General features: G+C 41.7%; 1 protein-coding gene across 7 annotated transcripts in view; it reads left to right on the top strand.

Annotated features, from left to right (window-relative positions):
* The window catches only part of ARMC9 (armadillo repeat containing 9), a 66,561-nt gene extending 42,438 nt beyond the window's left edge, over positions 1-24,123 (top strand). For 2 of the 7 annotated variants that reach the window (XM_051781642.1, XM_051781639.1), the window contains 6 exons: positions 2,957-3,061; positions 4,207-4,322; positions 8,080-8,204; positions 11,592-11,718; positions 15,614-15,786; positions 19,149-24,123. In XM_051781642.1, the coding sequence (XP_051637602.1) occupies positions 2,957-3,061; positions 4,207-4,322; positions 8,080-8,204; positions 11,592-11,718; positions 15,614-15,786; positions 19,149-19,171 (669 nt within the window). In that variant the 3' untranslated portion in view covers positions 19,172-24,123. Of the gene's footprint in view, positions 1-2,956; positions 3,062-4,206; positions 4,327-8,079; positions 8,205-11,591; positions 11,719-15,613; positions 15,787-16,971; positions 17,622-19,148 lie in introns of those variants that run through there. The other 5 variants (XM_051781638.1, XM_051781641.1, XM_051781640.1 and 2 more) reach the window with 5 other exon arrangements.
* Positions 24,124-27,374: the final 3,251 nt, after the last annotated feature.

Below are 27,374 nucleotides of genomic sequence, written 5' to 3'. Positions count from 1 at the left end.
CAGTTTAGAAAATATACTTTACAAACAACATGGCAGCAAAATGTTGCTACTTTGTTAAATAAACAAAGATTTGTTGACTCACTACCTCAGTGCTTGGAGGCCTTTTGTATTTTGGAATTGCAGTGAGTTATTGTTCTCTGATGGCGTTCTGTGATAACATCTGATATGGTGATCTGGCAACCGAAAGTTTTGGAAAACTTTATCACCAGTCTTGCCTTTACTTAACTTTTAAACTACTGCAGACTGAATGCATTCAATTGCTCAGTACGGATACTTACACCTTTAGAACTTAAGAAACAACAAACAGACATTCTTAGGAGCCTTAGTTTGCAAGTTTTGCCCCAGCTTTTATTGTTTCCAAGAAAGTTCCCCTTGCTATTAGAATTACCTTTCATGAATTTTGTTGCTTTTATCTGTGTTTAATTTAGGATGAATTCTCTCCTGGCTTTGAGCAAATCTTGTGGTAATGACTACTTCCTCCTAAACACTGTGGCCAAGATACAGTTGAGCCTGTTAGAGTAAAATTCTGGGATTTCTAAGAGTATCATACACTCAGAAATTTAAGATTCTGTACTGTGTGACACTGGAGCATATAAGCCAAATAAAAAATATAAATGTGTATACTCTTATTAGAAATAAATTGGCTTTTGAGTTTGTCTGGTGAGCTTTAAGTTCACTAGAGTAGAGCTCAGGATACACTGACTCCTGAAGCACATACCCAACTTTGAAAGGTTGCCATCTGGGGTGTGTTGAGACCCACAGTCGGTGTGTGTTTTCTGGTGCTTAATACTCTCTTGACTGGTCTGTTAAATACTAACTTAATTTATCTTCAGTATTTGATCTTTACATTTTCTTTTTATTTGACTTGGACCATCGTAAAAAGCTGCTTGTAAAAGTGAATATGTGATACTGCAGCTCTAATTCAAAAGTTTAGTTACAAGCTGGAGCTGTGTTAGATAACTGTACAGTGATGATTTATCAGACACCCTCTGATCCACCGTCGCTCAGCACCTGGCAATAAAATCAGTAAACTGCAGTGTGAAAATACACTTCAGCTAGAGAGCACATCAAAAGAGAGAGAGCTTAATCCCAGGACTTCAAGCCATTACATTACAGGGCTTTGCTGCCAACATCTGCTGCAGCCTGTGAGCAGTGCTGAACAGGGCACCAATTGTGTTATTTCAGTAGTGGAATGATGGCACGTCAGGCAAAGTTCTTGTTTTGTACAAGGAGACAGAGCAGGGACACTTTCAGGCTCAGTTACCTGTTATTTTAAATAACATCAGGGAGCAAAATTGGCTGCATTAACAAACCATGTAAAAGAAAATTCCATCAGACCTATTTATAGAGCTCATCTGTGCAATTTCCCCCTTCCCCCCCAAGTACAATATATTCTGGACTTCGGAGTGTGAGTTTTTGTTGTTTTTTTTTTTTTTGCTTTGCTTGATACAGATGATTGTTGCCTAGTCTACAAGTGTTTATCTTTCTCCCATTATCTGGGTTATTTTTCACACATACCCAGATTTTCAGGTAATTAAGAGCTGATGGTAATTTATCTTGCCTTGGAGAGAAAGGCAGATTGAACATCTTCCTGAGGTCCTATACAGCCTTATCTTCTATGGCTGAGCATCTAGAGAATACATCTTTAGGAGGATAAAGAAGATTAACAATCTGGTAAATTACAGAAAAACTAAGGTACAGAAGAATTAAGTTTTTTTAGTAAATCCATACATGAACAAATACATTATGGAAAAATTTTACTCTAAACCTTGGAACACTGTGTATTTTTGGCAGTATTTCTGTTAAGTACTGCAGTTCTTCACACGCAGGCATCTAATGTCTCTAAAGTTTAACTACAGCATCAGAAACACCTGCACAAGGCTGTGGGATGTGACTTGGGACCTGTGAGAGGCTTGTGCCCTTTCAGAGCTACAGTGGAAGACCAGACAGGATATTTCAAAGCAGGACTGGATGGTGCCTTGGGCTACTGAATTGAGCCCTTTGTGTCTGTACTTTTTACCTCTGCTTGACATCTGTGAATGAGAAGGTGATGAGCAATGAGAATAACTAAATCAAAAATTATGGGGTTTAAGCCATTTGATACAAAGTTCAATTAACTTGAAAAAAAAGGCAAGCCTGCAGAACTCTGGGGAAGCCAACACCTACTTGTTCCAAGCGATGGTAGTCTTGTTTTGCACCAGACAAAGACTGGAATTGGTTATCAGCCATTTCCATTCTAGGAAATACCTCCTCTGTACACACTTCCAATGTTTTTCACTTTTTTTTGTACAGCACCGTCCAAGCATCCATGTTATTGGCTAATCTTTGTGGCAGAGGGTATTTCTTACTTTGACTATGTAAAGCTAAGTCTAAATCTCACTAAATTGAAACTGCTTTTCATTTTCTTTGTGCTCTGGGGCTCATTAAAGTCCAGTGGCTGTTGTTTTTAAAGGAGTTTATGACAGGCTCTCTACATTACTATTACAATATATCTTATTAGAATGATTTCTGTACTTTTTCTCATTTAATTTTTCTGACAGTCATTTACATTTGCTGTCACAACCTGTTTCAAAAGCAAAGCACATTTTCTTCATGTGGAGTGGGTCTTATTTAGGGTATCTTGTGCAAGACAGAAGAGAATTCTTTTTAGCAGCAAAACACTGCCTTGTTCTTGCATTACTAGTTTTGGTTTGCTGGAGGAGTCCCTCAGACTTTAAAATTTCCTGACTTGTTGATCTGTAGGAGCTGCAGAGCTTCCATGAAAGATTAATTACCCATAGTTATTCTAGAAATAGGTACTGGAGAGTGAATTCTTGGTAGTTTTTACTTGAAGTTGATTACATTTGGGTTTTGTGTACGATATTTATATCCCAAAGTACCGATTCCAAGATATTTGTACCAGCCCCATATTATCAGCTTTAAAGCTTCCTCGCAAACCTGCGTGTTGCTGTTGCAGGAGGACCATGACATCCTGGAGGCTGATCTGGACAAAGATGAGGTTTTGCAGCCTTTGCTGGGAGAGCTTGCAGGGGAGAAACTGCTAACAACCGAGTACTTGGGAGTAAGTACCACTCCTTAGACTATTGAAATAAATTAATTTGCTGGATTAAGTGTTTAATTTCAGTAGTTTCACCGCTTTCTTCAATTTGTTGCTTGAAGAGCCAGGTGCTACCCACATAGCAATATGAATCTTTCACAGTCTCTGCGTGAGCTGCTGTTCAGGAGAAGTAGAACAAGTCTGGGAAATGAGCTACCCTTTCACAGGGCGTGGTCAGGCTGTGGCTTAATAATAAGCTACAGGCAGCCTTAGGGTTCTAGTGCTACATCAGCGACGCTCTGGGCACACAAAGCAAAGTACTGAGCAGGTTAATACTGGAACATTCTGCTGGTCTGAAATTATTTTGAAAAAAAAAAAAAAGAAGTTGAAAAGTTAACTGCTCCTGCAGGCGTTATGCCGGATCAAGTATTGTCTGTCTTACTTCAAGCGGCAAAAAGCTATTAAGAGAAAAAGCATAAAGTTTGTATGAATGCCATTTAGTGTGCTGTGACTAATCTGAGATATTCAGAGGGCTGAGCACTTCTCCTATGAAAGCAAGCTGAGGGAGTTGGGATTGTTTAGCCTGCAGAAGAGGAGGCTCCAGGGAGACCTTATTGTAGGGTTTTAGTCCTTAAAAAGGGCCTACAAGAAAGCTGGAGAGGGACTTTTTCATAAGAACATGTGAAAGGACAAAGGGGAATGGCTTTAAACTGAGAGTAGATTTAGATTAGATATAAGGAAGAAATTCTTTACTGTGAGAGTGGTGAGGCACTGGCACAGGTTGCCCAGAGAAGCTGTGGATGTCCCATCCCTGAATGTGTTCAAGGCCAGGTTGGATGAGGCTTTGAGCAACTGGTCTAGTGAAAGATGTCCCTGTCCATGGCAGGGGAGTTGGAAATAGGTGATCTTTAAGGACCTTTCCTATCCAAACCATTCTATAATAAATGCAACTCTATGCCTTCCAGATCCCAGAGTCCAATGCTGCTGATGGAAACATGACCTGAGATAAAATGTCATGGAAGAGCCTACAGTGATTCCAGGCAGTTTTATCTAGTGACACCAGAATGGGATATAGTTTCTGATGCAGTGTTTCTATAGAATGTTCTCTGTGGCTCCAATTACTTGTCTTTTCACTGATTTATTTTTTTTCTTCATTTTCTGTGTATCAGATAATGACTCATACTCCAAAAACTAAGAAGAAGCTATTTTCTGGTGTCCATCAGAGTATAGATGAGCCTCTCCAGAGACCTGTGACACCAGGTTATCACAGAACTGCCTACCTGATGTAAGTCCAAACAAATGAGACCAAGTTGAGTTTTCTAAGCTCCTTTAAAAAGCAAAACAACAACAAAGAAAAAAACCACAACAGTGCCTAATAAATAAACCTTCCCTACCTAAAAGTGCATTGCCATTGTCATTCCTTAAAGATAATTTCAAAAAAAGGAGTGGAATACTGTAGGCAGAGGAAGGTCCATTGCCTGAGGTCACATACTTGAAATAGTCGAGTGCCTTAATTTCTGAGATGATACCTGTCCTGCTCACTGTCCTGACCATGGAAGTAAAATACCAATGAGATTTCAAATTTAAATGATTTTTTTACTTTCAGTTCCATTCAGTTTTGTATTTGGTCAAATTTAGGTAGCTACGATACAGGCAGCTGTTATTGTGAGGATTTCATGTTTTCATTTCTGTGGATGCTTAATCTGAGAGACTACATGTCTAACAAAGTATGAATAACAGGTACTCAAAAGTCACAGTATCAATATAGCCAAGTGTGTTAAAATGAACAGGTAACCTGAAACAGAACAGTGCAGTGGAGTTAGATGTGGTTCTTAGAAGAACCCATCAGCGCTGATGATTGTCCCATGTCATCCCCCCTGCCACTGTTTGCTTTCACATTCATATTTTCTTAAGATACATTTCCTCCTCTTTTCAGTGTGGAAGATGGATACAGAGGACTGATTCAGGCTGTAGTTACACAGGTGTAGTTGAATCTGACTGAAGTCTGTTGTTGTTTCGGACAAGGAGTGGTCGCAACTTCATCTTGCCCATGTTTATTCCCTCCTACTGTCTCATGCTGGCATTAGCATTCCTACAAGCAGATGATCTGACTAGGAGCCCTCCTGAGCCATCCAAATATGTCTTTTTGGCAGGTGTACTGTTTGTATGGGATTAAACATATCAGGTTACCAGGGCCTTAGAACAGACAAGTGTAACGTACCAGATCTGGGCATGGAAAAATGACCGGATGACATTTAGTTTTTTAAAAAGCCAGATGAAGGAAACGTACACTTACGAAGCAGAAAAAAAAGAATCTTTGGCTATCCCAGGGCAGAATTTGTCTTGCAGTCTTAATTTTTATTCTGAGTACTAGCCTGGATAAAATGGCATCTGTTTGAACGTGGCATCTACTTCATCTGCCTGGCATAGCCTGAATGTGAATTTGGTGTTCTTACTTTGTGTCCTTTCTCACTGTGGTCAACCTTCTGCACCATCATAATGTCCACAGCTTTTGCAAGACCTCTCCCTGTGTGTTAAATCTGTGTGTTTGTATGTCAACAGAAACAGCAACTAATAAATATAAGCTCATATTAGTAACTTAGTGATTATCTAATCTTTTTCCTGCAGTCCTCCAAAAGAGCTGCAGGCCTTAAAAATCTAGACTAGCTAAAATATGACTAAACGTATGTTGCCACTTTACTGTGGGGTCAGTGTTACAGAGTTCAAGGTCCCACTTTCCCGGTGCAGTATTTATCCCATGGTGGACTAGGAGACCTGGACTGATTCTGTGGAACTGGCTGTTAGGACAGCCTTACAGCCTATTTAGAAAGCATTTTTTCAGGAAAAAATATTAGTTACCACTGAAATGTCTAAGCATTACATTCCTGCTTTGTAAGCAGAGAGAAAACCAAGCTTGTGAGAACGAATTGACTTTCTTATGGGAAGTCAGAAAAACAGTGGCAGACCTGTGGGAGTGGCTTTTTATTTCATGGTGCCATGTAGTGCACTGCAATTTACGCATCAGGAATAACCTCTGGAAGCGATCTCGTGCCTCTCTTTACCACCACCTACCCGGGCAGTGTGTTTGCTTAAGCGTCCCGGGGTACTGGAGTGACGCACATTTTGGCGAAACTTGAATCTCCTCAGCTGAACAGTTGTGCAGCTCGTGCCTCTGCAAGATGGCTTCAGGTCACTGCTGGAGACGAATTAAAAACACATTTCTGCCATACTGGTTCTGGTAGCTTTGGGTCTAAGAGAAGTGTTAGTTTGAAGGTGTGAAGCAGCCTTTACAGGTTGCCCCACTGTGCAAACTAGGAAGGAAAAATGTAAACGGCAGAAATCTAACGAGGTGAAAATATCTGAAAATTAATTTCCCTCCTGCTCTGGCCAAATGGTAGAAATAATATGAGTGTTTGGTGCTCACACGTTTTAAGTAGGAAACAAGTGATACCACCCTGAATGAGAAGCTTGTCCTTTCTATCCAGCTAATTTGTGCACAAGAAAACTGCAGTGAATAGATGAAGACATTCTTGAACTACGTTTTATAGCAAAAAAGGACAAGCTTTGATGGCTTTTATGCTGTTCTAATTTTAGTACTAATTCATTGACTAAAATGAGGAAATGCTTGCTTAGGAATTATTGCAAGAGGAAGACAGTAAAATCTTATCTGCCTTGATTTGAAAGCAATATCTGAACTGGATGTATTTAAGTGGCTTGTATCAGATGAAAAGTTGCGAAAAATGTTAAACACTTCTGCCTCATGTACAACTTATCTACCTGATATCTGAATTATCTGAAATTTTTGATTCATCAGAGTAGTTAAACTACATTAAAAATTTGTGTAAATGCTTCCATTCAGAATTGAAGTGAATGTAACTTGTTTGAATTTCTTCATGTGACACTCCACATAATATATTCCGTTTAAAAACATCATGAAAGAGGAAGCAGTTGGAGATATTATAACGTATCTCTTTGAGTTGTTGGTTCAAACCTCCAAAAGGAGGAGGAGGGGTGGAGATTTCTAGTGCTGAATAGAAGTATTCACACAGAAAATTAATGCAGAATAGCCACTGCACATGTAGCAGCTATTCCATGCTAATTTTTCTATGACTTCCCAGTGCAGACAAGGCTGTAGTTACTTCAGATGAATTGTCATGGGATCCCTGTATGGACAAGCTCTTGCTGTATGGAGCTGAGGGAGTCAGGAAATACTGGAAAGCTGCCTTCTTTCTTTTTATTTTTTTCATTTTCCCTCCTCTTTAAAGACTTGCTGGCTGAGATGACTCAAGGGGGATTGAACTATTTAATATTCTGCTAGCTGTTCCTTAGAAACTGATTGAGCTGTGAAATCATTAACTGCCTCCTTGGACTGCATCGTTTTCACTAGAGATATAGTTTAGTTACCTTAACCTGATATTGGGCAGGGAAACTTTCTGTGTCTGCCAACTTCTTTTCACACATTTTTTCGCACTGCTCTTGCTTTTGCTGTGTTTTATTGCTTACTATTAAGCAGTTGTGTTCCTGTTCTGTCCTTCAGCTGCTTCAGTTTCTCACTAATCCACCTCACTTGTGAAATCAAGAGTTCTACTTCTCACCTACTTTAAGTCTGTGTTGCATACTGCTCTTTAAAGTGAGATCCTTGTAATATTCAGGAGTGAATCTTAAATCCTTGAAAAAGCTAATTTTTGAAGATCTCTCAGGCCCATTTCTATAGTCTTTTTCTTTAAGTGTCATGCTGGTATTTTGGATCTTCAGACTGCAGGGAGTTATGGTTTCCTTTCCAGTTACGGTTTCCTTTCCTCAGCTCTTTTATTGCAGTAGGAATTGCAGTAGGAAAAAATGTTAATTTCAAATACATCTGATGTCAACTGGTTTAGGGGAGCTACAGTCAAGCAGTTATGTCTTTAGCACTGGTTTGCAATATGAAATATAAAATAATTTCAATATCTACTATGTCATTACAGGCAATTAGAAGAAATTAGAATTTACTCTCATGTAACTGTACTGTAAGCATTCACCCTGCATTCTCCTTTCTCCTCCAGGCCAGAAAACGATGCCAGTTCTTGTCACGATGGGGATGAGAAGCTGCAGTCTCCTCCGAGTGGTCATTCTCCCATTTGTGGTGGGAGCCAGTCCAGCATTTCTGACCTCTGCATTTCCCCTTCATGTAAGGGTAGTCTGTGAATGCTGTTGTTAATTGCTGATGCCTTTCTTGACTGGGGCACCTGTTGGGGCCCTGGCTTGTGTATTGTAGATTAAGATTTTTTTGTTATAGTGTGGAGATGTCCCTCTATTTATAGACCCTGTGTCAGTCTGCAGGACCTTGGTGCACACAGTAGACTTTGGCTCGAGCTGAGTGAGTCTGTGGTCAGCAGACACCAATGGTTTCACTTGCCTGGCTCCATCTTGTTTCCTGTGGAAGTACCAAGGATCAAACCAAGGGCTTCCGATGCATGAAGGATACTGTATTTCATTCTGCAATGTCCTCTGCCCAGGCAAAGAGCTGCAGCCCAGAGACAGTGCACTTCCCAACGGGCAAAGCCCCTTGCATGATCAAATATACCCTTGTTTGGATCTAAATGAATCACTGTCTGCTGGCACCTGCAGGCTCTGTTGGCTGGACCTCTGTGTTAAAGTTGAAGGCAGCTGCAGTTCTCTGCTTAGATTTGCAACTGTATTCAGACCATCCAAGGTTGTGGAGGATGGGCAGCCTGATGCTGTGTAGTTGCATTGTGGGTGATGCTGCTAAAGATTCTGCCCTTGCAGCTTCAGCTGAAATGAATGCAAACTCAGCTGGGCCTGAGAGCTCAGAAACATGTGGTGGAATTTAAAAGGGTATAGACTTCTGAAATACTTGATTTCTGAATTTCTGATATGCACAAGATCATGGAACTTTGAATGTGAGAGTTTCTGCCTTCTTGCAGAGATTCATTAACATTTTCTAGTTATGGATTTAAGGCAAAATGTTCAGCAATCTTAGATAAAGGATCTCGCAGCATATCCGGGACAGAATTATTAATAGGTTGAAACAAAGTGTGCCTTTACTTTGCTGAAAAATATGCTTTGAAGCAGTAAGGGAAGAGCATACTTTTTACTTTCTCTTCTATTTTTTTTAAATTTCCTAAAGGAAATGAAAGGGATTCTGAGAAAAGTGACCGAGGCCTTGCAGACAGGAATTTGCTTGCATAATGCCTTAGAGCTGATAAATACAACATGCTGAATGGAAGCTGTATGATAGAAGCAGGTGAAGCTCCTGTCCAAGATGGGCACTTGAGTGCTTGCTATTGTGTAGGAATGAGAGTTTCTGTCCTCAGCTTGCTGTGCACAGTAACACCTTGAGTACAGCTGAGCCCATCCCAGGGCTGCGACTCAGGTCAGCAAAGGTTGTAAATTAGTCAAAAGCATCCTGACTTGACAGTTTTCCTATAGAGAAGAAAATAAAGAATGCATTTTTACATACTCATGCTTTATAAAGGAAGTTAAGCCAAGAAGATATCAAAAGTGTTCCTATTTGCTGTTTTAAAGTGTAATTGGATGCAATTCCTAATGTGTTATGCAGCCATTCAGAGCTCAACATGCCTTCTGAACCACATCTTGATAATATCTTGCCAGTGAAATGCATTCACTCATCTCTGTCACTTTTTCTATGCTGCTGTTGCTGTCTGATAGTTTACTTGTAAAACTTTGTGAGGAGTTTTAAACAGAGAGCCTCAGTAAGTCAGCAGTGTAAATGGTGTTAATTTTTGGTGAATATTGATTCAAAGCCTTCATGCTGAAGAAGTTCCTACACACTTTAATGCTTCATATTGCCAGAACTTTGCTTGCAGCCTATGTCTAAAAGTTTATCTGTTTTCAGTCAAAATTAAATGCAGATGGCTACTAATAAGACTACTGGATTATACTCTTTTCTTGTAGGAAAATCTTGGAGGTCATAATATAGAGCATATTGCAAGTTTACATGCATTATAAATGTGAAAAGACAAACAATTTTTCTGTGACAGAGGCAATTCTATACATTTCTCTACATATTCTTACAGGCTATAAAATAACACTGAGACTACTTGAAGGATTGCCTGAGTTTGGTTCTGGGTTTTTGCAAGTAGCCAGTGATATATGTGCTTGTCTTTCTTATCTTTTGGGACTTAGAAATGAGGAGTAGGAGAAGAGAAGTGAAAAAAGAGACTGCACTGCTGGACCCCTTGGTTGTTATGTCAGTGACAGGACTTTCATTCTACATAATGATAATTGAACTGGGTCTTTGGATAGCTCCTGTTTTCCAAAGGGCGGTGGGGTTTGTAATATTTAAATCAGAAAGGCTGTAATTTAAGACAATGGAAAATAAACCCTTTCTCTTCTAGTGCCTTCTAAGATACAGCAGGGAACAGTACATGACAGAAAGGTGTAAAAATAATTGTACTACTTCTAGAGGCCCTCATCATTCCCTGCCAAACAGCTTTGCTGTTCAATAGATATGCAATTTATTGAGTTCTGATCTTGGTCTGATGGTCGTTCTGCAGCACCAGAAAGCTGCTTACTTCAGAATATGTGTTTTCCAGGATCACATGAATGCTTTGGGACTCAGTTTCATGCAGGCAAGTCATGAAATGAGTAGTAAGAGATCAAGAGTGAAAAAACAGAATAAAAGCTTCATGTGAACAATTAGTATCATCAAGCTCATATCTATCTCAAGAAGGCTAAATTTAGCCTCAGGAAATGTTGATCCTATTTTGTTTTCTAAAAATAAGAACAGTTCTTAATGTCCTCTATGCCTGGAAATATTCAGCTGTTCTTGGGTCGGTCTGACTTTGTCTGGGTCCGTCCTCCCTATTTGTCACTTTGGTAAATCAATAATTGTGGCACTTTTCCTTTCTTGTCTCCTGTGAGCAGAAAACTTGTGGACTAAAGATGAACCCTGGTTGTCTTACTGCACTTATTATGCTGAATGTCAGACAGAACACGTGCTGGGCAGAGAAATGCTTGTCTGACAGTGACCTGATCTGCATTCATATCAGCATGTGAGAGCAAATCAGGACGGCAGCCTGTCCTGAGCACAGCAGGAATGGAGCTAGGCATTTTCCCTAAACATTCATTGAACTTGCACATCTTGATAGCCTTGTGTCTCTCAGCAAACTGACTGTACTTCACTTCCCCATTAATGGAAGAAAGCAAGTCTGACAGAAGTGTAAAACACTGGGTTTTGTCTGCAGTGGCTGCCTGTTACTGTGGATACAGAGAAGTGCAAGTGGTTGAGTTGCTGTGGTTTTAATTAGATAGTGGACATTAGCTAATATATGTGAAGTGATGGTCTGCATACTCCTATCCCATTGCTACTGCAAAGTGCAGCCAGTTTATTTTCCAGCCACAGAGGGCTGGAAGTATCACAGTTGCAGTTGTTTTGCTCAGGTGATGAGTTGTAGTGCACTGCCACACTAACTCAGTAGCCTGCTAATACCTCAAGGACTTCTTCATACAGCAGGAACTGCGACTTGATTGTATTTCTAGTAAAGCTGTAAAGAGAAAACTGCTCCCTGAACTGTGTTTCTTTTTTAAATAGCAGTTGAAATGAAGTCATCTGAAGTATTCTCACCAGGCCAAAGAATGGACCGAAGCATCCCAGCTGATGACAATATCTTGTCTTCCCAAGACTTCACTGAGGACAGCGTCAATGGGCAATTGTATAGGTATGATTTATCCAGAGGATATCTAGAACTATAAGAGGAGTCTGATGGGTTTTACCAGCTAATTCCATGCTGCTGTAAAGACAGTCTGTGAAGTCATTTGATGTATGATGTAGTCTGGCCTGAGACAGCTGTGGTGGTGCTTGCCAAAGAAAATACCCTTAGCTGTGCCAGAGGCAGCTGTTCAATTTCGAAGCATCTGGTTCAGAATGGGAGAAATCTCAAGCAAGACATTATTAATGAACTTCACATGCGTGCTCAACGCAGTCTTCTGCAAATAAAACTTCCTGATTGCTTCCTTAGATGACTTGACTCTAGCCCATGAAAAATCATTTATTAAAGAAATAGGTAGGACTGTGGGAACAGGGCAGGAATTAACTTGCCGAAGGAAGAAAAATGAAGCATTTAAAGTGGGTTCAGGGTGTTTAAACACTCTGAGTTGCTAGCACTGCTGACCAGAGTCTCTGATTTATCCTCTAGATGGATATAGCAAAGGAGGCAATATTATGAGGTCACCCAGCAATGAGATTCAACTCTTCCTTGAAATTATTCCTGTTAAATGAAAGGTCTTGCTCTCCTTATCCTGCTGGTACCTTGAGCCCTCTGTGAAGCCTTTGTCATGTGTACAACTGTGATGTTATATATTGGATGAGAACTAGGAATTCATTAGCAATTGGACCAAGGTTTACCAAAGTTTTCAGGGCCTGCATGTGTCCTTCAGACATTAACAGCTTTTTCCTATAGCGAATTTGATTGGGCCAAATTTTAAACAGTAAGTGTAGAGAAATTTTAAAAGCAAGTACATTCCAGGACTAAATCACAGAACGGGTGGAGATGTGTTAAAGGAAAGGTTTTACTAGCTCTTTATGGACCTGATTTTTCAGAGGTCTTGATGATTTGTGTCAGTTAAAGCTCTAGAACTTCTGAAAACTGGACTCTCTGCCTATAACTTTGTTTCCTTCAGGTCTACAGATGCCTGTGTGTGGTTTTGGGGTTTTTTAGGAGGTTGGTGTGCTTTCGATTGTTTGGCTGGGAGGTTTTTTCCCAACTGAGATGTTTCCATGGTGAGATCTGAGAAATTACATATTGTCAACAAATTATCACTGGTTTCAGCTGAAGTACTTAGTAGTCATACCTCTGTCCCATCATTACTGGTTTTATTTCTGTTGTCCGTTGTAACAGTAGCTGAGCACATCATAGAAAGAGACCATGAAAAGTTTATGACCAAATTGCTTCCTTTGTGATGGAGAGAGAGATTATTTGTCAGGCTTTGGCTTGCAAAAAACAAGTCAAATTGGCAGCATCTTGCCCCCCACTTTAGTGAGGTGATTTGCTTCTCTACAGTCATAACCTGTTATTAAAAAGGCATGTCCCCAGTGATCTTTAATTTTTCTTCATAAATGTATGTCTAAATCTCAGTCATGGATGGACTTGATAGAACTGAAAGCACAGGTGCAGTATCCTGCAGAGGAAGATAATATCTTTTCACCTAGTACTTTCTTAGAATTAGTAAATCGTATTTCCAAATGCAACCTCAAGTTACGGATATGGGAATGTAGCCATTCACACAGTCCAAGCCAACACCGGGTTTTCTGTGTCAAGGGTCTTTTGTTAATATGTTGGTGTTGCAATAGCTAGACCTGCCTTTTCATTCTTTCACTCCTGTTGTTCAATTTGTTTGCATAACAAACAGAACTAATAAATCACTGCTTTGCTCATGGTTTTGTCCACTGTAAGAAATGTCTCCTTCCTAGAGGCAAATACCTATTAGGTAAATACCAAGACCTTCCTAAAGAGGTATTTATGAGAAAAGGAGGACTGAGTTGGAGTGGGGAAACAGAAACTGCTCTTTCCCCTCTTACTTACCAGTATAAATTGGGAATTTAACTGCACAGAGATAAGTGAAATTCAACAAAATCAGTCTGAGAGAAGAACGAGACCCTGGCAGTGACATTTCTGTTGCAGTTGTTTTATTTCCACAGGAACAAATGATTATTCCAGCTGATGCATGTCAGACTGGCAGCTGCCCTGGCATTGCTATTCCCTCCCTGTTGCATTTTGATCATGTAAGAATATAGCACTACTGTGCTTTTTAACCAGTCAAGGATAAATTTATAGCGGACTTGAGTTTACAGTTGTGACTGATTGAAAAAGCACTTTTTTTAATTGTGACTGAGTCCGGTATTATCATAATAAAGAACTTAAACTCTGCAGGGCCTTCTTAGATCTGTATTGGCTTTGCTTTTCTGATGATCTGGTAGAATTGGTCAAAAGTCCAAGTGTATTCTTGGAGAAAATGGTCTAATTCAACTTTGTGTGTTCCTGTCTCATCTCCTAATTGTTGAATTAGGAAAGAAACCCCTCATTTGTGGCTCAAAAACTGCTTTGAGGCTGTTGAATCTCCCTTTTTTATCTACCTAAGAATATCATAGCACACATAAGATTATCATGAAGAGCACAAGTGAATTGAAAAACCAATTCACTTGAATTAGCTCACTTTACCGAAGTGAGTAAAATGACAAAAAAGCAATAACAATGAGACTGTTTTATGGAGAGAAAGATATTTAAATATTTCTGTGGTCCATGCCTTGGAGTTCTATGTAGACGATTTTACTTTTTTGAGTTTGTTTTGCTGGTATGTTTCTGCTGCCATCTGCCACCTCTTCCTTTGAAGTGAGACAAGTGTTAACACTTGTAATACTCGTAGGTAGAGGGCTGCAGAGATGGTTCTTAGCAGAGCAGTTGTTATCGTATACAAATGCAAAATACAGGCAGTAATACTATTTAAAATACAAAAGGAGAACTTGCTCAAATCTCCCTGCAAGGTGAAGTAGGGCTGTGGAAGGGCTAATCAGCACTGACTCAGCAGCATTCCCAGGGGAGGAGGAGAGATTAAATATCTTTAAAATCCTCCTAATCACCCTTTCTGATTGTCACAAAGGGTTCTTTTGGTGGAGTTAGTAACACGGAGACATTCCATTTTAATCACTGCTCTTTGGATGGCACCTTTTTGGATCTCGTTTGACTCTTTCATTACCTTTTTTAAATATGATGAGCTTTTTCATGTAACTATTAGTTCAGTTCAACTTTTTCTCCTTTTAAGAGAAAATCGAATCACTACTGCAAACATTAATATAGATTCAGAATTATTTTAGAGCCTTGCTATTTCCTGGTAGCCTCTATTTTTGTACCTAGGAAGGAATACATTCTGGGAGCAAGGAAGAACAGTGTATCCTCACACATTATTGACTAAATTTTGAAGAATGGTATTCTTACAGCACATGCAGACTGTGAAATAGCAGCAGATGTTTTATGTTCGAAGTGTGAACAAGGAACCTGTGTGCTTAGGGAATTTATTTTATAGATGCCATCACAGCTTTTTGCTCTTTCGACAAAGCCTTCAGGGAGTTCTACAGATCTTATCTCAGCCAGGAACCAGGGAGGCTGCCTGTGTCTACCAAAACTGCGACCTATACCTGGCAGAAATTATGGTGTCTGTGCCCGAAAAGGATGTGTTCCTGTGCTGTAGCATATCTGTGTATTTTTTCCACCTCAGAATGAGTCACTGAATGTGATAAATACAATGGAAAACACGCTAAAGATCAATTACTGATTTACAGGGAGCTTAACTGAACCTGTTCAATCCTGTTGTGCAAAGAATGAGGTTTGAGTAGGATAGAGAGGTTGGCAGAGCCAGGTTAGAGGCTGCACAGTGAGTACATATGCCAGGGCAGTACCTGTGGTGCCATGTTCTTCTCCATTTGCAGTCTCCCTGAATTTTGAGCAGCCTGTCATGCTGTCACAGCGCAGCATGTACTGCAGGTTTCACTTGGTTGCAGACTTACTATGCATACATATTTCTCCATGCATTGCTAACCCTTTCCATCTCCTCCTACAGCGAGTTTCCCTCAGCCTTCACCAGCAAACCTAAGATCCCTCGCACTCCGGAAGGGCAGAGTACCAGCCCAAGAAAGGGAAAGGTCCCAGCCATTGCCCCCCAGTTCTCTCAGTCTGGACCCCAACAAACAAGCTGTCCCAGCTCCTCAGGATCATCCACAAGGAGCAGACAGAGTAAGTGGAAAAAGTCATCATTCTATTTGTCATTCCTTGGGGTGGGAAAGGAGGGAGCACTGTAGAAACTCGTTAGGAATGAGGTCGTAGGCTACTAATGTGCCAGGAGTATATGACATTGTACTTGTCGTCTGCAGGATGTACAACCATGTAATTACACCCTGCTGAACACTGCTCTTATTTCCAGGCTGTCATGTGAGCAGTTACAAGACGTACTTTTTCTTTTCTCTGGGTGGAGAAAAGTGGCCCAAATTCTCAGAAGTTGTTTTGGAAGTTTCTGGTCTCAGATTGGACTTTCTCTAGGTGTCATCAAACTTTTTCCTTTTCTTTAGACACTTGTTCACTCCGCTGTGTAACTTGTTTAACGTTCTTGAATTTGGATCCCTGGGTGTGTCTACACTGCAACTGAATGAAGACCAGAGTCAGGCAGTTCAAAGATGGGCTCAGGGCAGCCTGGTGAGCAGAGAGCCAAACAAAGTGTGCTGCTTGTGGCAGTCACCATTCTTCTGGAGGCTTGTACTTCAGAACCACATGGCTGTGTTGTGGCCTGAAAAAGTTTAAGCAGTACTAGTCTGCAGGCGCTTCAAAAGAGAGGAGGGCTTTCATTTGAGGTTGGAGGAAAAGGATGGACACTTGCTTTAAGCCAGGCAACACAAGCCCAATGAAGTGGAAATGTTGATCTTGAATATTCACACATCACTAAACACGTGGTGTGTTAGCTGTGGAGGTGTTTTGGGATGGAGAGGGAAGAAAGATGCATTCTTCAGTAATTAATAAGCTTTTTCCCAGGAGTGTGGATAGGACTAGCTGGGTTCAAATACACCTGGGTCTCCACCATCAGTGAAAATGACAGGAGCAATGTATATCCTTGTTTCAAATGCATCGTAACAAGTTCAGTGATGATTATTTTATCACAATGTAACATCAGTTCTGTTCTTTAACTGTAACTGTTACCTTGAAACATTTCACAAAAACATAATAACTAATACCTTCCCAAGAAATTGGAGGTATATATATATATGGTTAGCTCCTCATTACAAATATGGAAAATGAAACTAAGAGATTTGAAATAACCTAATAAATCAGTAACTGGGCTGGAAAGAGCATCCTAAATCTTCTGTGTTGCTCACTCTTTTGTCATTCCACACAGTTGCATGTGCAGGTAAATAGTGTGATTTTATTCAGGCAGTACAGGTGTCGCAATGGAAGGGAATGTCCTTGGTGGTGGAAGGAGGTTTTGACCTAGACATTACTTGCATGAACATTCCTGTGCTGAGGTAATACTGCCGGCTCTTTCGGCTTAACCTTTGCTGCATGTGCCCCATGTTTCACCTCTGGCATCAGTGCTTTCTGTTTCCTGTGACAGCAGCACTGTTCTGCCCTGACTGGCTGTGGTGTAACACCCAGGAGTCTGTCTCTGGTTCCTGTTTCGGTTCATTACACCATTGAAAAGAAGCCCTGATGAAGAAAGGAAAATCACTGTGTATGTGTGTCTGTGTGTGTGCACACAAAAACTCCTCCACATATTCTAGTTTCTCCAGGGCAGCTTTACATTCCTGGGTGTGTGTGTCCTAGGAAAGATGTGACATATACATCTTGGTTCTGGAGCAAGATCCTTTTCCAGTGGCACAGTGCATAACATATTTTATTTTCAAATTGCATTAAAGTAGGTCACTTGGGTTTCTCTGTGGATTCAGTATATGTGATTTGTTAGTCCAGACTCTTGAGCTCTTCTAACTTTTATTGGGTAGGATATGTCTTACAATATTCCTCTTCTTCGTCTGTGCATCCCAAAGCTGAATGTATAGCAGGCATCCCAACTTGCTGTGTGTCCATTTACCTTTTCTCCAAATTTTTATCTTGGGATTCCAGGTTATCATTTTCTGTCTGTCCACATGTGCCATGAGACAGACTTAGCATCAACATTGATGCTAATTGAATGTTTAAATCTTCCTGCTAAAAATAGCAAAGAAATTATTTTGCAAACAAGTCATCTTCCATTCACTCTGTGTATATGTATCCAAACTTGTTGTGTTCTTGCTGTCACAGAGCACCTGTTAGTTCTTGTCCATCCTGCTGGGGCTTTCACACAGATGTTTGTGGTTGGGAAAAATGAGATGAAAGTTATGAGAACCAGATTTTTAAAGGACTAAAAAGGGGCTTTAAGCTTCTGTGTTAAAACTTGAGGTTTTCAAAGGTGATTCTCAGCTGTTACTTAAAGGTGCAGGCAAGGTGAGCCCCTAATGTTTCCCTAGTAAAACTCTATGCTACTGGTCCTTTAATTTCCTGATTGACTCATCTGTAAATCCAAAATGGTATCAAATGCACAGATATCAGCAATCAGTAGATTTCAGCAGTTGCTGCCTCCATTTGCCTGCTGCATAGGTACATAGGTTTTTACATATCAAGAGACTCTGTTCCAGTGGAAGACTATCTTTAGTTTGTGGATTTCTTGGTATTTCTGGAGAAATGCAGGTTTTTACAGATGAGGGACATGATGAGGAAAAGATGAGTTTCTGATTGTACTTGCTGTGCTCACTTATTTTAGAGGCACATTTTTAGCTTGATTTTAATATTTATTATAGGTGTATTTTCTGGAAACAAGTTGATTTTATATAAACCTAGCTGAACTAGCTGGACTGCTCCTCTTGGAGCGTGGAGTGTGTGGAATGCCTGAGGAATGCAGAGGAAGCACAGGTACTTAGTTCAGCTACAGGCCTGGGGCTGGATTCCTGCCTGAGATGCAGCCAGCTGCTGTTAGCTGAGCTCTAAAACAGTACCTTAAAGCAAAACCCAAGCTCCTCCAAATAAAACCAACCATGCTGAGACCCACCGTGATTTCCACTTCCTAGCTGGCACAGGGATGGCACTGGCAGCATGACTGGAACATAGAGTTCCAAAAAGAACAAAGGGACCTCCAAATTTAGACCTTTTCAACTGTGTTCCATGTGGACATGGTTGAATGGTTTAATCTACCCTGTTCCTTATTCTGCATCTATTCCAGGCAACCCTTCATGGGCATGCTGAAGCTGTTTGCAGTGTACCAAGTTCTGTCTAGGGCACATTGGAGCTAGGGCAGTACAAAACTCTCTACCAGAAGAATGAGGAATGTTTTTTGTCGGGAGTGCGACTGGGCCCTGGTGACTCCTTTTCAGTTCTTTCTGTGTCCCTAGACAAGGGGTTGCCATAAATATGTTCTGCACTTTTAAGTTGCAGCATTGGGAGATAAAGTGCCTTTCTGCATGTTTTTTGTGATGTTTGTGTCCCTGTACAGGTCGCACAAGTGTTGCCCTCAGGCAGCTCCTATCTTGTAATAAATCCTGCTTTCAGCTGACAGACTCTTTCTTGCTGTTTTTCTGCAGGCAGCCAGTCCTACAGGAAGTGAGAACAGTTCCTTTCCTCGAGAATCACCTGTCACATTGTTGAAGGACAGAGCCAGCTTCCTGTAATGAGCTTTACTGGTGACCTATGGAGCAGAGAGTGAGGTCGTTGACACCACATGGCATTCGCCTCGCCGGTGATTCCGGGATTATCTGATGGGATGCTGTTGTGGTCTTTAAAGCTGGCTAAGACAAGGGCCTTGTTATTACAATTCAAGGTCTCAGCAGCAGCCCAGGGCTGATATGGGACATGGATATAGTCCCCATTCCTCTGATAGTTTACTCTAAAGTGACATTGCCACCTTGAGAAGAAACTCTTGCTCTCTGCCTTCTGTGTCAGAGTAAATGGCCCTTGGAGACAGTATGTAGGGAGACAGCAGAGGAGTCTGACCAAACAACTGTCTTTTTAACATATTGTTTGCTGAACCAGCCTGTCACTTGCTGTTTTTTAAATTATGCCTTTGTGAATGGGTTGGGAGATAATCTGTGTTCAAAGGATCTGCATTAGGAGGGACAGTGTACATCACGTGCAGAGCCTTTACTGCCTGTAGCAGTGGTGTGGGGTGAGATCTGTTTGGCCTCCAGAGACTAGAGTAGTCTCTGAAGTAGTACATCAGCTTCTGGTTGACCTGTAGCAGATGAAAAACACTGTGACAGTGTCCAAGGCAGCATCCATGTTCACCTCTGAGGATCTGATCAGCAGCTTTAACTGCAGCAATTACTCCTATTCCTTCGTTCTGCATTTTTTCTTAATTCTACTGTAACACATTTGTGGAATGAATAATCCAGAATAATCCATTTTTTCCACTGGAACAAAGAGCTTTGCTTCTTCATAGAAGAAACCATGAGAATGTGAACAGATCAGAAGCAACTTTCTCTTTACATGTGACTGTGGTCAATCTTCTTTGGTCTTTGTTGGGTTTTTTTAATGTTCTTTACTTCAGAGCAATGTCTGGTTTTGTCTTCATGGAATTTGTGCTGGTCTTTGGTGAATATGAAGTGCTGGCTAGGCAAGAGAGATCAGGAAGCCCTCCACCAAATAAAAAACACAGCATTTAGTTCTGCCAGTGGATTACAAAGCTAGTGCTCTTTGTTGTTCTTTCAAAAGTAACAGTGACCAGGAAACACTAAGTCTTCACTGGAGATTGGATTTTCAGTAGCATCCCCTCATGTGACAGCTGTTAGGACACATAAATGCAGTTTACATTGGAACTTGGCTGCTGCTGAGGCAGAGATGTACAAAAAGGAGGCAGACTTCAAAAACAAATGCTTTAACCAGTACAAAAAGGGGGAAGGTAAGGGTTTGGTTTTGGAGTTTCACCTTGAGAAACAAACAAGTGGTACACAGCCTGAAAGGTAAAGCAACTCCCGCAGTGACACTGCCTTCCCCTGCAGTGAGGAGTTGTTAAACCACTGGTCGTTTCCATAGGACCAGAAGAAAGCTTTGTGCTTCTGCCGAGGTCTTGAATTGTGCCTCTTGGTGTGTTGTGGCAACTGAAGAGCCAAGGCCACTGATGTAGTTGCCATGAGACCCACTGAGTTCAGTGGTGCGGTGTCAGATGTTTGCAGAAAGGACTCCCACACACAGGTTCAGGAAACCCCTTTGGATAATAGACTTTAAATTGGAATTCGGACGTTTTGTAGGAGAAGACACCCTCTAACTTAAAATCTGGTCAAATTCATGTGGGAGTTACAATTTACTACTCAGTACCTTCAGGGTGTTCGCAGACCTAACATGAAGCAGGCAGAGTGCAGGTGTTGCTTTAACTCCCAAACTACATAGGACATGAAGTGACTAGAGACACTGGATAGCCCCCATCACATTGATCCCCATGTTAGACAAAGAAATCACAGAAAATCGCTGACCTGTGCTTAGATCCATCTGCCTCCTCTCAGAGCTGATCAACACCATTAATGGGAAAATGTCCTCTGGTTCACAAAAGGGCAGTAATGGAAAAGCCATAAAAGCTCACCTTGTGGTTTTCCAGGATAGGCAACTTTTCTCTTTCCTCTGAAATTCAGAGGTTTTTCCATCATGTGGTATCAATGGCCAGGTTGTTAACACTGAAGTGCTAAGCACATTCATTTGCATACACGGATAACACAGAATGCTCCAGCAGTGAATTTTATTTATTTTACAGCAGTTCTGAGTTTCATATTGGAGCAGATCTGATTCTCTGATGTGGAGAGCAGCTTTTGAAAAGTGTTGAGTACAGACTATTTTTTTTGGGGGGTGGGGGAAGCAACAACCTCAAAACCTCACTGATTTTATAATGAATTGAGATCAGAATGTTATCACTCCTTTCCAGTCACCTGAGGGTGGTTGGTAGGTATGGCTACAACTGCTCCAGCAGATCAAGATTCGTGAAAAACCAAACTGCATCTTGCTGAATTGGACTGAAAGGAACGAGCTGAAGTACGTGTGCTTGTGTGTTTCTTACTCAGGCCTGTTGCAATGCAGAACTCTATATGTACATGTTTCCATGTTCAACTCTTAGATGTTTTGGCATGTGAGTATGGAGTTTGAAAACAGAGAGTATTTTTTATATTAATGCATGAGAGACTTCATTTTCCAGATGCCTGAGAGAAACTGTGGATATGCTTAGAAATAATTATCAACTGAACATTAATTTGAGAGGCCAAGGAAATAACATGTCCTCCTTTCCCTGTCTTATTCACAAAAAGCCCCTGTGATGCCAGAAGGAAGGTTTGAAGCTAATGAAAAATGTCAGTTCTGCCTTTGTTCGTAGGACTCCACTGTTCAGGGGGGAGAGGACCCCGAATGCAGGTCAGTAGCACACACATAGCAAATTCAGCACCTCACAGTTGTTGAGTGTCTTTTGTATAAGCCACATAGAGGCTGCTGCCAGATTCAACACCCCCCTGGTAAATTCATAACAGGAGCAGTGGAAATTGCTGCCTCAACGGGAGGGTGTGATTGCACTTCAGCTGTGAATTCGTTTACAAAAAGCAAGTACAGTTATTGCATAGGACACACAGATCTGCAGGTGAAGTTTTTCTGGGACCAAAGTCCTGTGTGGTGCTACCATGCCTTTTGGATGTAACTTCCGTATATTATGTAATTTTATTTACAGACAGTGTTATTTGAGACAAACTGTGTAGGTATATATAGGTTTGCATAGAACCATCATTCTGTACGAATGCTTTAAAATTATCTGTCAGTGACTAGATAAAAACACTTCTAAAGGGATTTTTCCCCCCTTCTTTCTCTTTCTGACATGTTTGTTTTTTGGGGTTCATGAACTTTCACTGTGTGCATTTCTTTACATTTCACTCTGGTTTATTATTGACAAATTCTGTCTCCAACAGTTTTATCTCCATCTAAGTGGAAAATACAGCTCCCTTCTGTTCAGCCTGGCCTGCCTCTGCAGAGGTAGCGTTGTTCACTCAGAAGTGTTGCAAAGCAGGTGTGAGCCACTCATTGTTCGTGGTCTCTCATGAGGAGAGCCCAGGCATGTGGGATGCCACCAGCGACATTGGTTTGGTGTCAGAAGTATTATTTGTTGTATGATTTAAGTGTGTAGGGAAAGACAAGCAAGGAAGTTCTCTGAAAGGGAAAATATTGCTGTGATGGGGAGGGACAGTGGTTGCTTGGTTTGGCTTTGAGTTGGTTCCTTTGAACAAAGTTTGTCTAGTCTTTATAAATCATGGTGGAGATTGCAGTGTAGAGATAAAAAGCACTGCGTTATGTTCGTGCACGTCTTTGAGTAGTGGTAGCAGACAAGCGAACAGGCTGCCTTCCTCCCAGGTCATTAAGTACATCTAGGCTTGCCTTTTAGCTTGGGGCTTGAATTAGTCTTTGAGACACAGCTTCTTGGCAGTTTGGGCCATGCTCACACTTGCAGTCTGGCTCGACATTGGAACAAGCCCTTTCCCGAGAAAGGAAATGCTGGAGTTGCACCTTGCTCAGTGTAATCTAACAAAGGAGTGTGTGAGCCCTGCCAGGCACCCTGGCTGTGCAGTGTGGCCCACCAAGCTTGAGGAGGTGTGTGGGCATGGCCAGCAAAGAGGGGATAGGTGGAGCCTTGCAAACTTCCACTGACTCTGTGGGAACTGAGTACCAAAATACTCTGTGACTGAGCCATATGGGCTTCTCCAGGCTATGCTGCACTTTCCCAACCTCAGCTATTCATAGAAGTTGTAAAAGCAGTGGGACTCCTAATGAAGGGTGAGAAACAGCAAGATGTTGCAAGACAAACAAAACAGACTAAGGCCAGACCGTTCTGGCCAAGCTGTGTGGGAATCTGCTGCTAATAGATTTTAAAAAGAAACCAGCTTCTAGGTGCAGAAGATAGAACCTTGCCCTGCTGCATTATCAGACCAGTAATTCTTCTAGCCTGGCATGTTGTCAGTGGTTGGGACCTGATGTTTCAAAGCAAGTTTCTTCCCATCTCTGGGCTGCTTTCTGCCCTGCAGTGGAAGGGCATTGTATTCAGTTACAGGATCATGATCCAAATTTCCACATTTTGAGGACCTGGTGCTCTCTGAACAACAGGCTCAGTGGCACATTCTGGGACATCTAATAACTTTCTGGAATGCGTCCTCCTTTTAGTACAAGTTCTCTCAGCAGTGCTTGGCATATGGTCCAAGTTTCCAAGAAAGTAGGGCAGTAATTTGTTGCAGTGAAAGTGAGAATCCTTCAAATAAGCAGGAAGAAATCCAGGTGACAGCTTTAGTGCTTTGTTCTTATGTTCTTCAAATATGGGAAATGCTGTTCTGATATAATTCTAAGTCAACAGATCTAGGGAATGTCAGTTGTTTTGTTCATTCTCAGTGACCTGGCAGCGTATTTAATTTAAAAAATGATTTCCATTATGCCTTGCTGGTTTTCAACTTTAAATGTCTTTAAAGTGTTACTTCATCGTATTTGTTTTTCTTTTAATAATGCTCAGAGCTAATTCTGTTAAGTAAACAAGTAAACAGGACAAATAAAAATTAGTGGATACTTGAAACCATAAGGTTTGTGCTGTAGATGTTTAAGGTACCTTTTATATTGAGTTGTAGCTGACAGCTTCGAATGCTGAGGCCATTTACAAATCAGACCACTTGCTGAGGGATTTTAGGAGTCAAGGATCTCAAGGAAAAATTCTCGCCCTTGTAGATCCAGATTTCATTACAGGAACATAGTCCTCCTCCTCTGAAGAGTGAAAAAGTTGAGCTAGCATGAGGATGGGATGTAAGTGCTGGAAATAGCAGCTCTGTGCCAAGTGATACAGCTCCTCCTTTGGTGTGCCATGTGCCGGTCTGACTGCCCTCGCCGTTGTCTGGATCCGGTTGAGTGTTGGCAGAGGTTGAATGCTTCCTGAGAACAAATCACTGTATTGTTCGTGTGTGCTCATGCACTGCCTTTTGGGAGCGTGGTTCATGCTGGTATCAAGAAGCAGAACCATTAGCACCAAATGAATTCTTTGTCAAGCAGGATGTCTCTCTGAAAATTTTACCCTTTTCTCCAAGTGCTTTCCCCCTGGGCTGAATTTGCAGTATTCTACTGGACTGGCTCCTCTGAAGCAGGTGACTTTTTTTTGTTAACTCGGCTGATCGTGGCCTGTCATGATTTTCCATGAAACTGGCTCCTTTCTAGTTCTTCTTCATCCAAGTGAGCAGCTGGGAAATGAAATACAGCAGCTCTGGCACTTGAGGAATACAGTTCTGTTTCGATCAAGCCCCTTCCATCCTCAAGGCCTGTGGAAACTGGGCTGTTTAAAACAGCCAAAATTTCTACCCTGTCTAACCATACCAAAAGCTCCATGCCAGGGAGTTCCTAGTCATGAGCCACCACCTCAGGGAATGATCCACTGGCAAAATACAACAGCAGTTCTCAAGGGTCCCATCACTCCATGCCCCAGCAATACTGGCTGCAGCAGCCATCACTGTCCTGTTTCTGCCCAGATCCAGGGACTGGGTCTGTCCAGAGCAGCTGCACCAGTGTAGCCACACTGCAACTGGGGCAAATAATGAATTATGAGCCATCACAACTGGTCTTATGGCTCATAGTCAACCTCGGTGCTTATGTGAGACCATGAGGAGCATGGCCCATAACTAAGGCTTTTAGGCCCGTACACAGTAACACCAAGAAGGATTGGGCTTGCTTCTCCCAAAATTTAGAAATTGGTCTGGTTGAGTTTTTAGTCATGCATACCTGGAGCTGGCCTGACATTTAGTGTCATCATCTCACTCAAATTCAGGACCTGGCCATTGCAGAGGATGGTTTCCCATTTGTCCAGGATTTGTTTTCCACATAGATGAAAAACTTTGAGTGGCTAAATGGCTCTTTCCCATATTGTAGGTTAAAACTTCAGTGTGCTTTGGGCAGGGGCAAGAAGAGGCATCATAAGGCTCTTTCTCTCTAACCCTTGTTATCCTGTGACTCTGAAGATGCAGGTGGTGAGGGTGCAGGTTTTCACAAAGCCGTGCTGAGAGTTACAGAAAGGTGGGTCTGAACCACTGTGAATTTCCACAAATCTTGTTGGGGCTCCCAAGGTTCTCTGAAACCACCTTTACAACAACTAAAGCAGAAGCCAGTGTCAGCAGTTGTGTGTCACTGCCCAAGTAACCCAGAAATGGCAGCAGTGACAACCGATTTCATCTCAAATCCTAGCGGGTGACTTGGCTCCTGGGTCATGGCCATGCACAGGGCAGAGACCAAGGCTTTTTAACCATAATCAATCCAGTGATCTTACACCTTTCTGGTGACAGTAACACATTTGTGTCTGTAGAATCCAATCTGAAAAAGATATTTCCTTGATCTACATCTCATTATTTTCATTATTCATTGCTAGTGAAAAGGAAATATGTCCTATATTTCCACCCAGTCAAGCTTCCCCTGAGCAGCTGTCAGGAGGCAGATAGTTTTCTCCTCACTGGCAGCAGGGGATGGTTTGAACCTTTGTGCAAAGCTGATAAGTTTTGTTCAGGTGCCTAGAGTAAGTTTCAGAAGGAATCTCAGCACATGCATAAAAATCTGTCCTTTTATCTTGCAACAGTGGCCTCTCTGAAGAAAGTCCTTGTAGTTTCCTGTCTCTGCTTCCTTCCGTTGCTCTAACTTTTTGTTTTGTTTGGAGGGGGATTTGCTTTATTTTTCCCTGCAATGGAAATTGTTCCATATGGCTGGATCGTGTTCATGCATTACAGAGGAAAAGGGAGGCTTTGAAAGGTGCTTGTCCCAGGCTGGAGCTCTTTGAAAACTGGCTGGATGTTTGGTTCTTGCTGGTTGTAGCCCCTTCCTTTCACCTGAACTACAGCCTCTTCCTGCAGCACAGACCTGATCCCAAAGAGATCTCAAATGAGAGTATTATGGTAATCTCTGGTATTATACAGGAATCTCCTTCCTTCTGTGCTGGGACTGATTAAAATCTCTCATTACCTTTTGACGTCAGTACTGTACACAAAACCATTTCCTAGTGAGAGCAGTTCAGTGCAACTCAGCTGTGAAGTGTTACCTGTCCAGGGTTAAGACTTCTGGGCTTCATCAGACACCTCTCAAACCATTCCTGAGCAATGGGAATGGGACAGTGTGATGCCAGATGAGCTGCCAGAGTCTTTTGCTTCTTTCTCCCAACATGGACAGTTGTGGTGGGCAAAGCAGCGAGTCTCAAGCTGCCTTATCTTCTGAAAAGGTGACTGGTCCTGCAGCTTGGCACGGTTACTGGTGTTGCCCACGTGCTGCTTTGAATGACTTTTCTCTGGGCTATGAGTGTGGTTTGTGCTGGGAATACCCTGTCCTTGCTAGGAAATCAGCTCCTGGGGAAATATGTCCTTGCTTAGGCATGCTGGAGATGATGGAGGGGGTGTTATCACCACAGCCTTTAGGGGTGTGTGGTGGGTTAACCCCAGTGGGCAGCTCAGCCCCACACTGCTCTCATTCACTCCTGCCCAGAGCAATGGGGGAGAGAAGCAGAAGGGTAGAAGTGAGAAAACTTGTGGATTAAGATAAAGATAGTTCAATAGGTGGAGTAAAAGCTGTATGCACCGGCAAAGCAAGATAAAGAATTCATTCACTGCTTCCCATGGGCAGGCAGGTGTTCAGCCATTTCTGGGAGAGCTGGAACAGTTACTCCATCATGCATAACTGGTGTTTGGGAAGACAAACATCATAACTCCTTCTTTCTCCCGTTTTTTAGTGCTGAGCACTTTGGCACACGGTTTGAAATATCCCTTTGATCAGTTGGGGTCAGCTGTCCCTGCTCT

This window comes from Manacus candei, unplaced genomic scaffold (assembly GCF_025592945.1).
Source record: "Manacus candei isolate 608988 ecotype Guabito, Panama unplaced genomic scaffold, ASM2559294v1 h1tg000015l, whole genome shotgun sequence".
NCBI classification, from domain to species: Eukaryota; Metazoa; Chordata; class Aves; order Passeriformes; family Pipridae; genus Manacus; species Manacus candei.
This window is presented reverse-complemented; position numbering and strand designations above follow the sequence as displayed.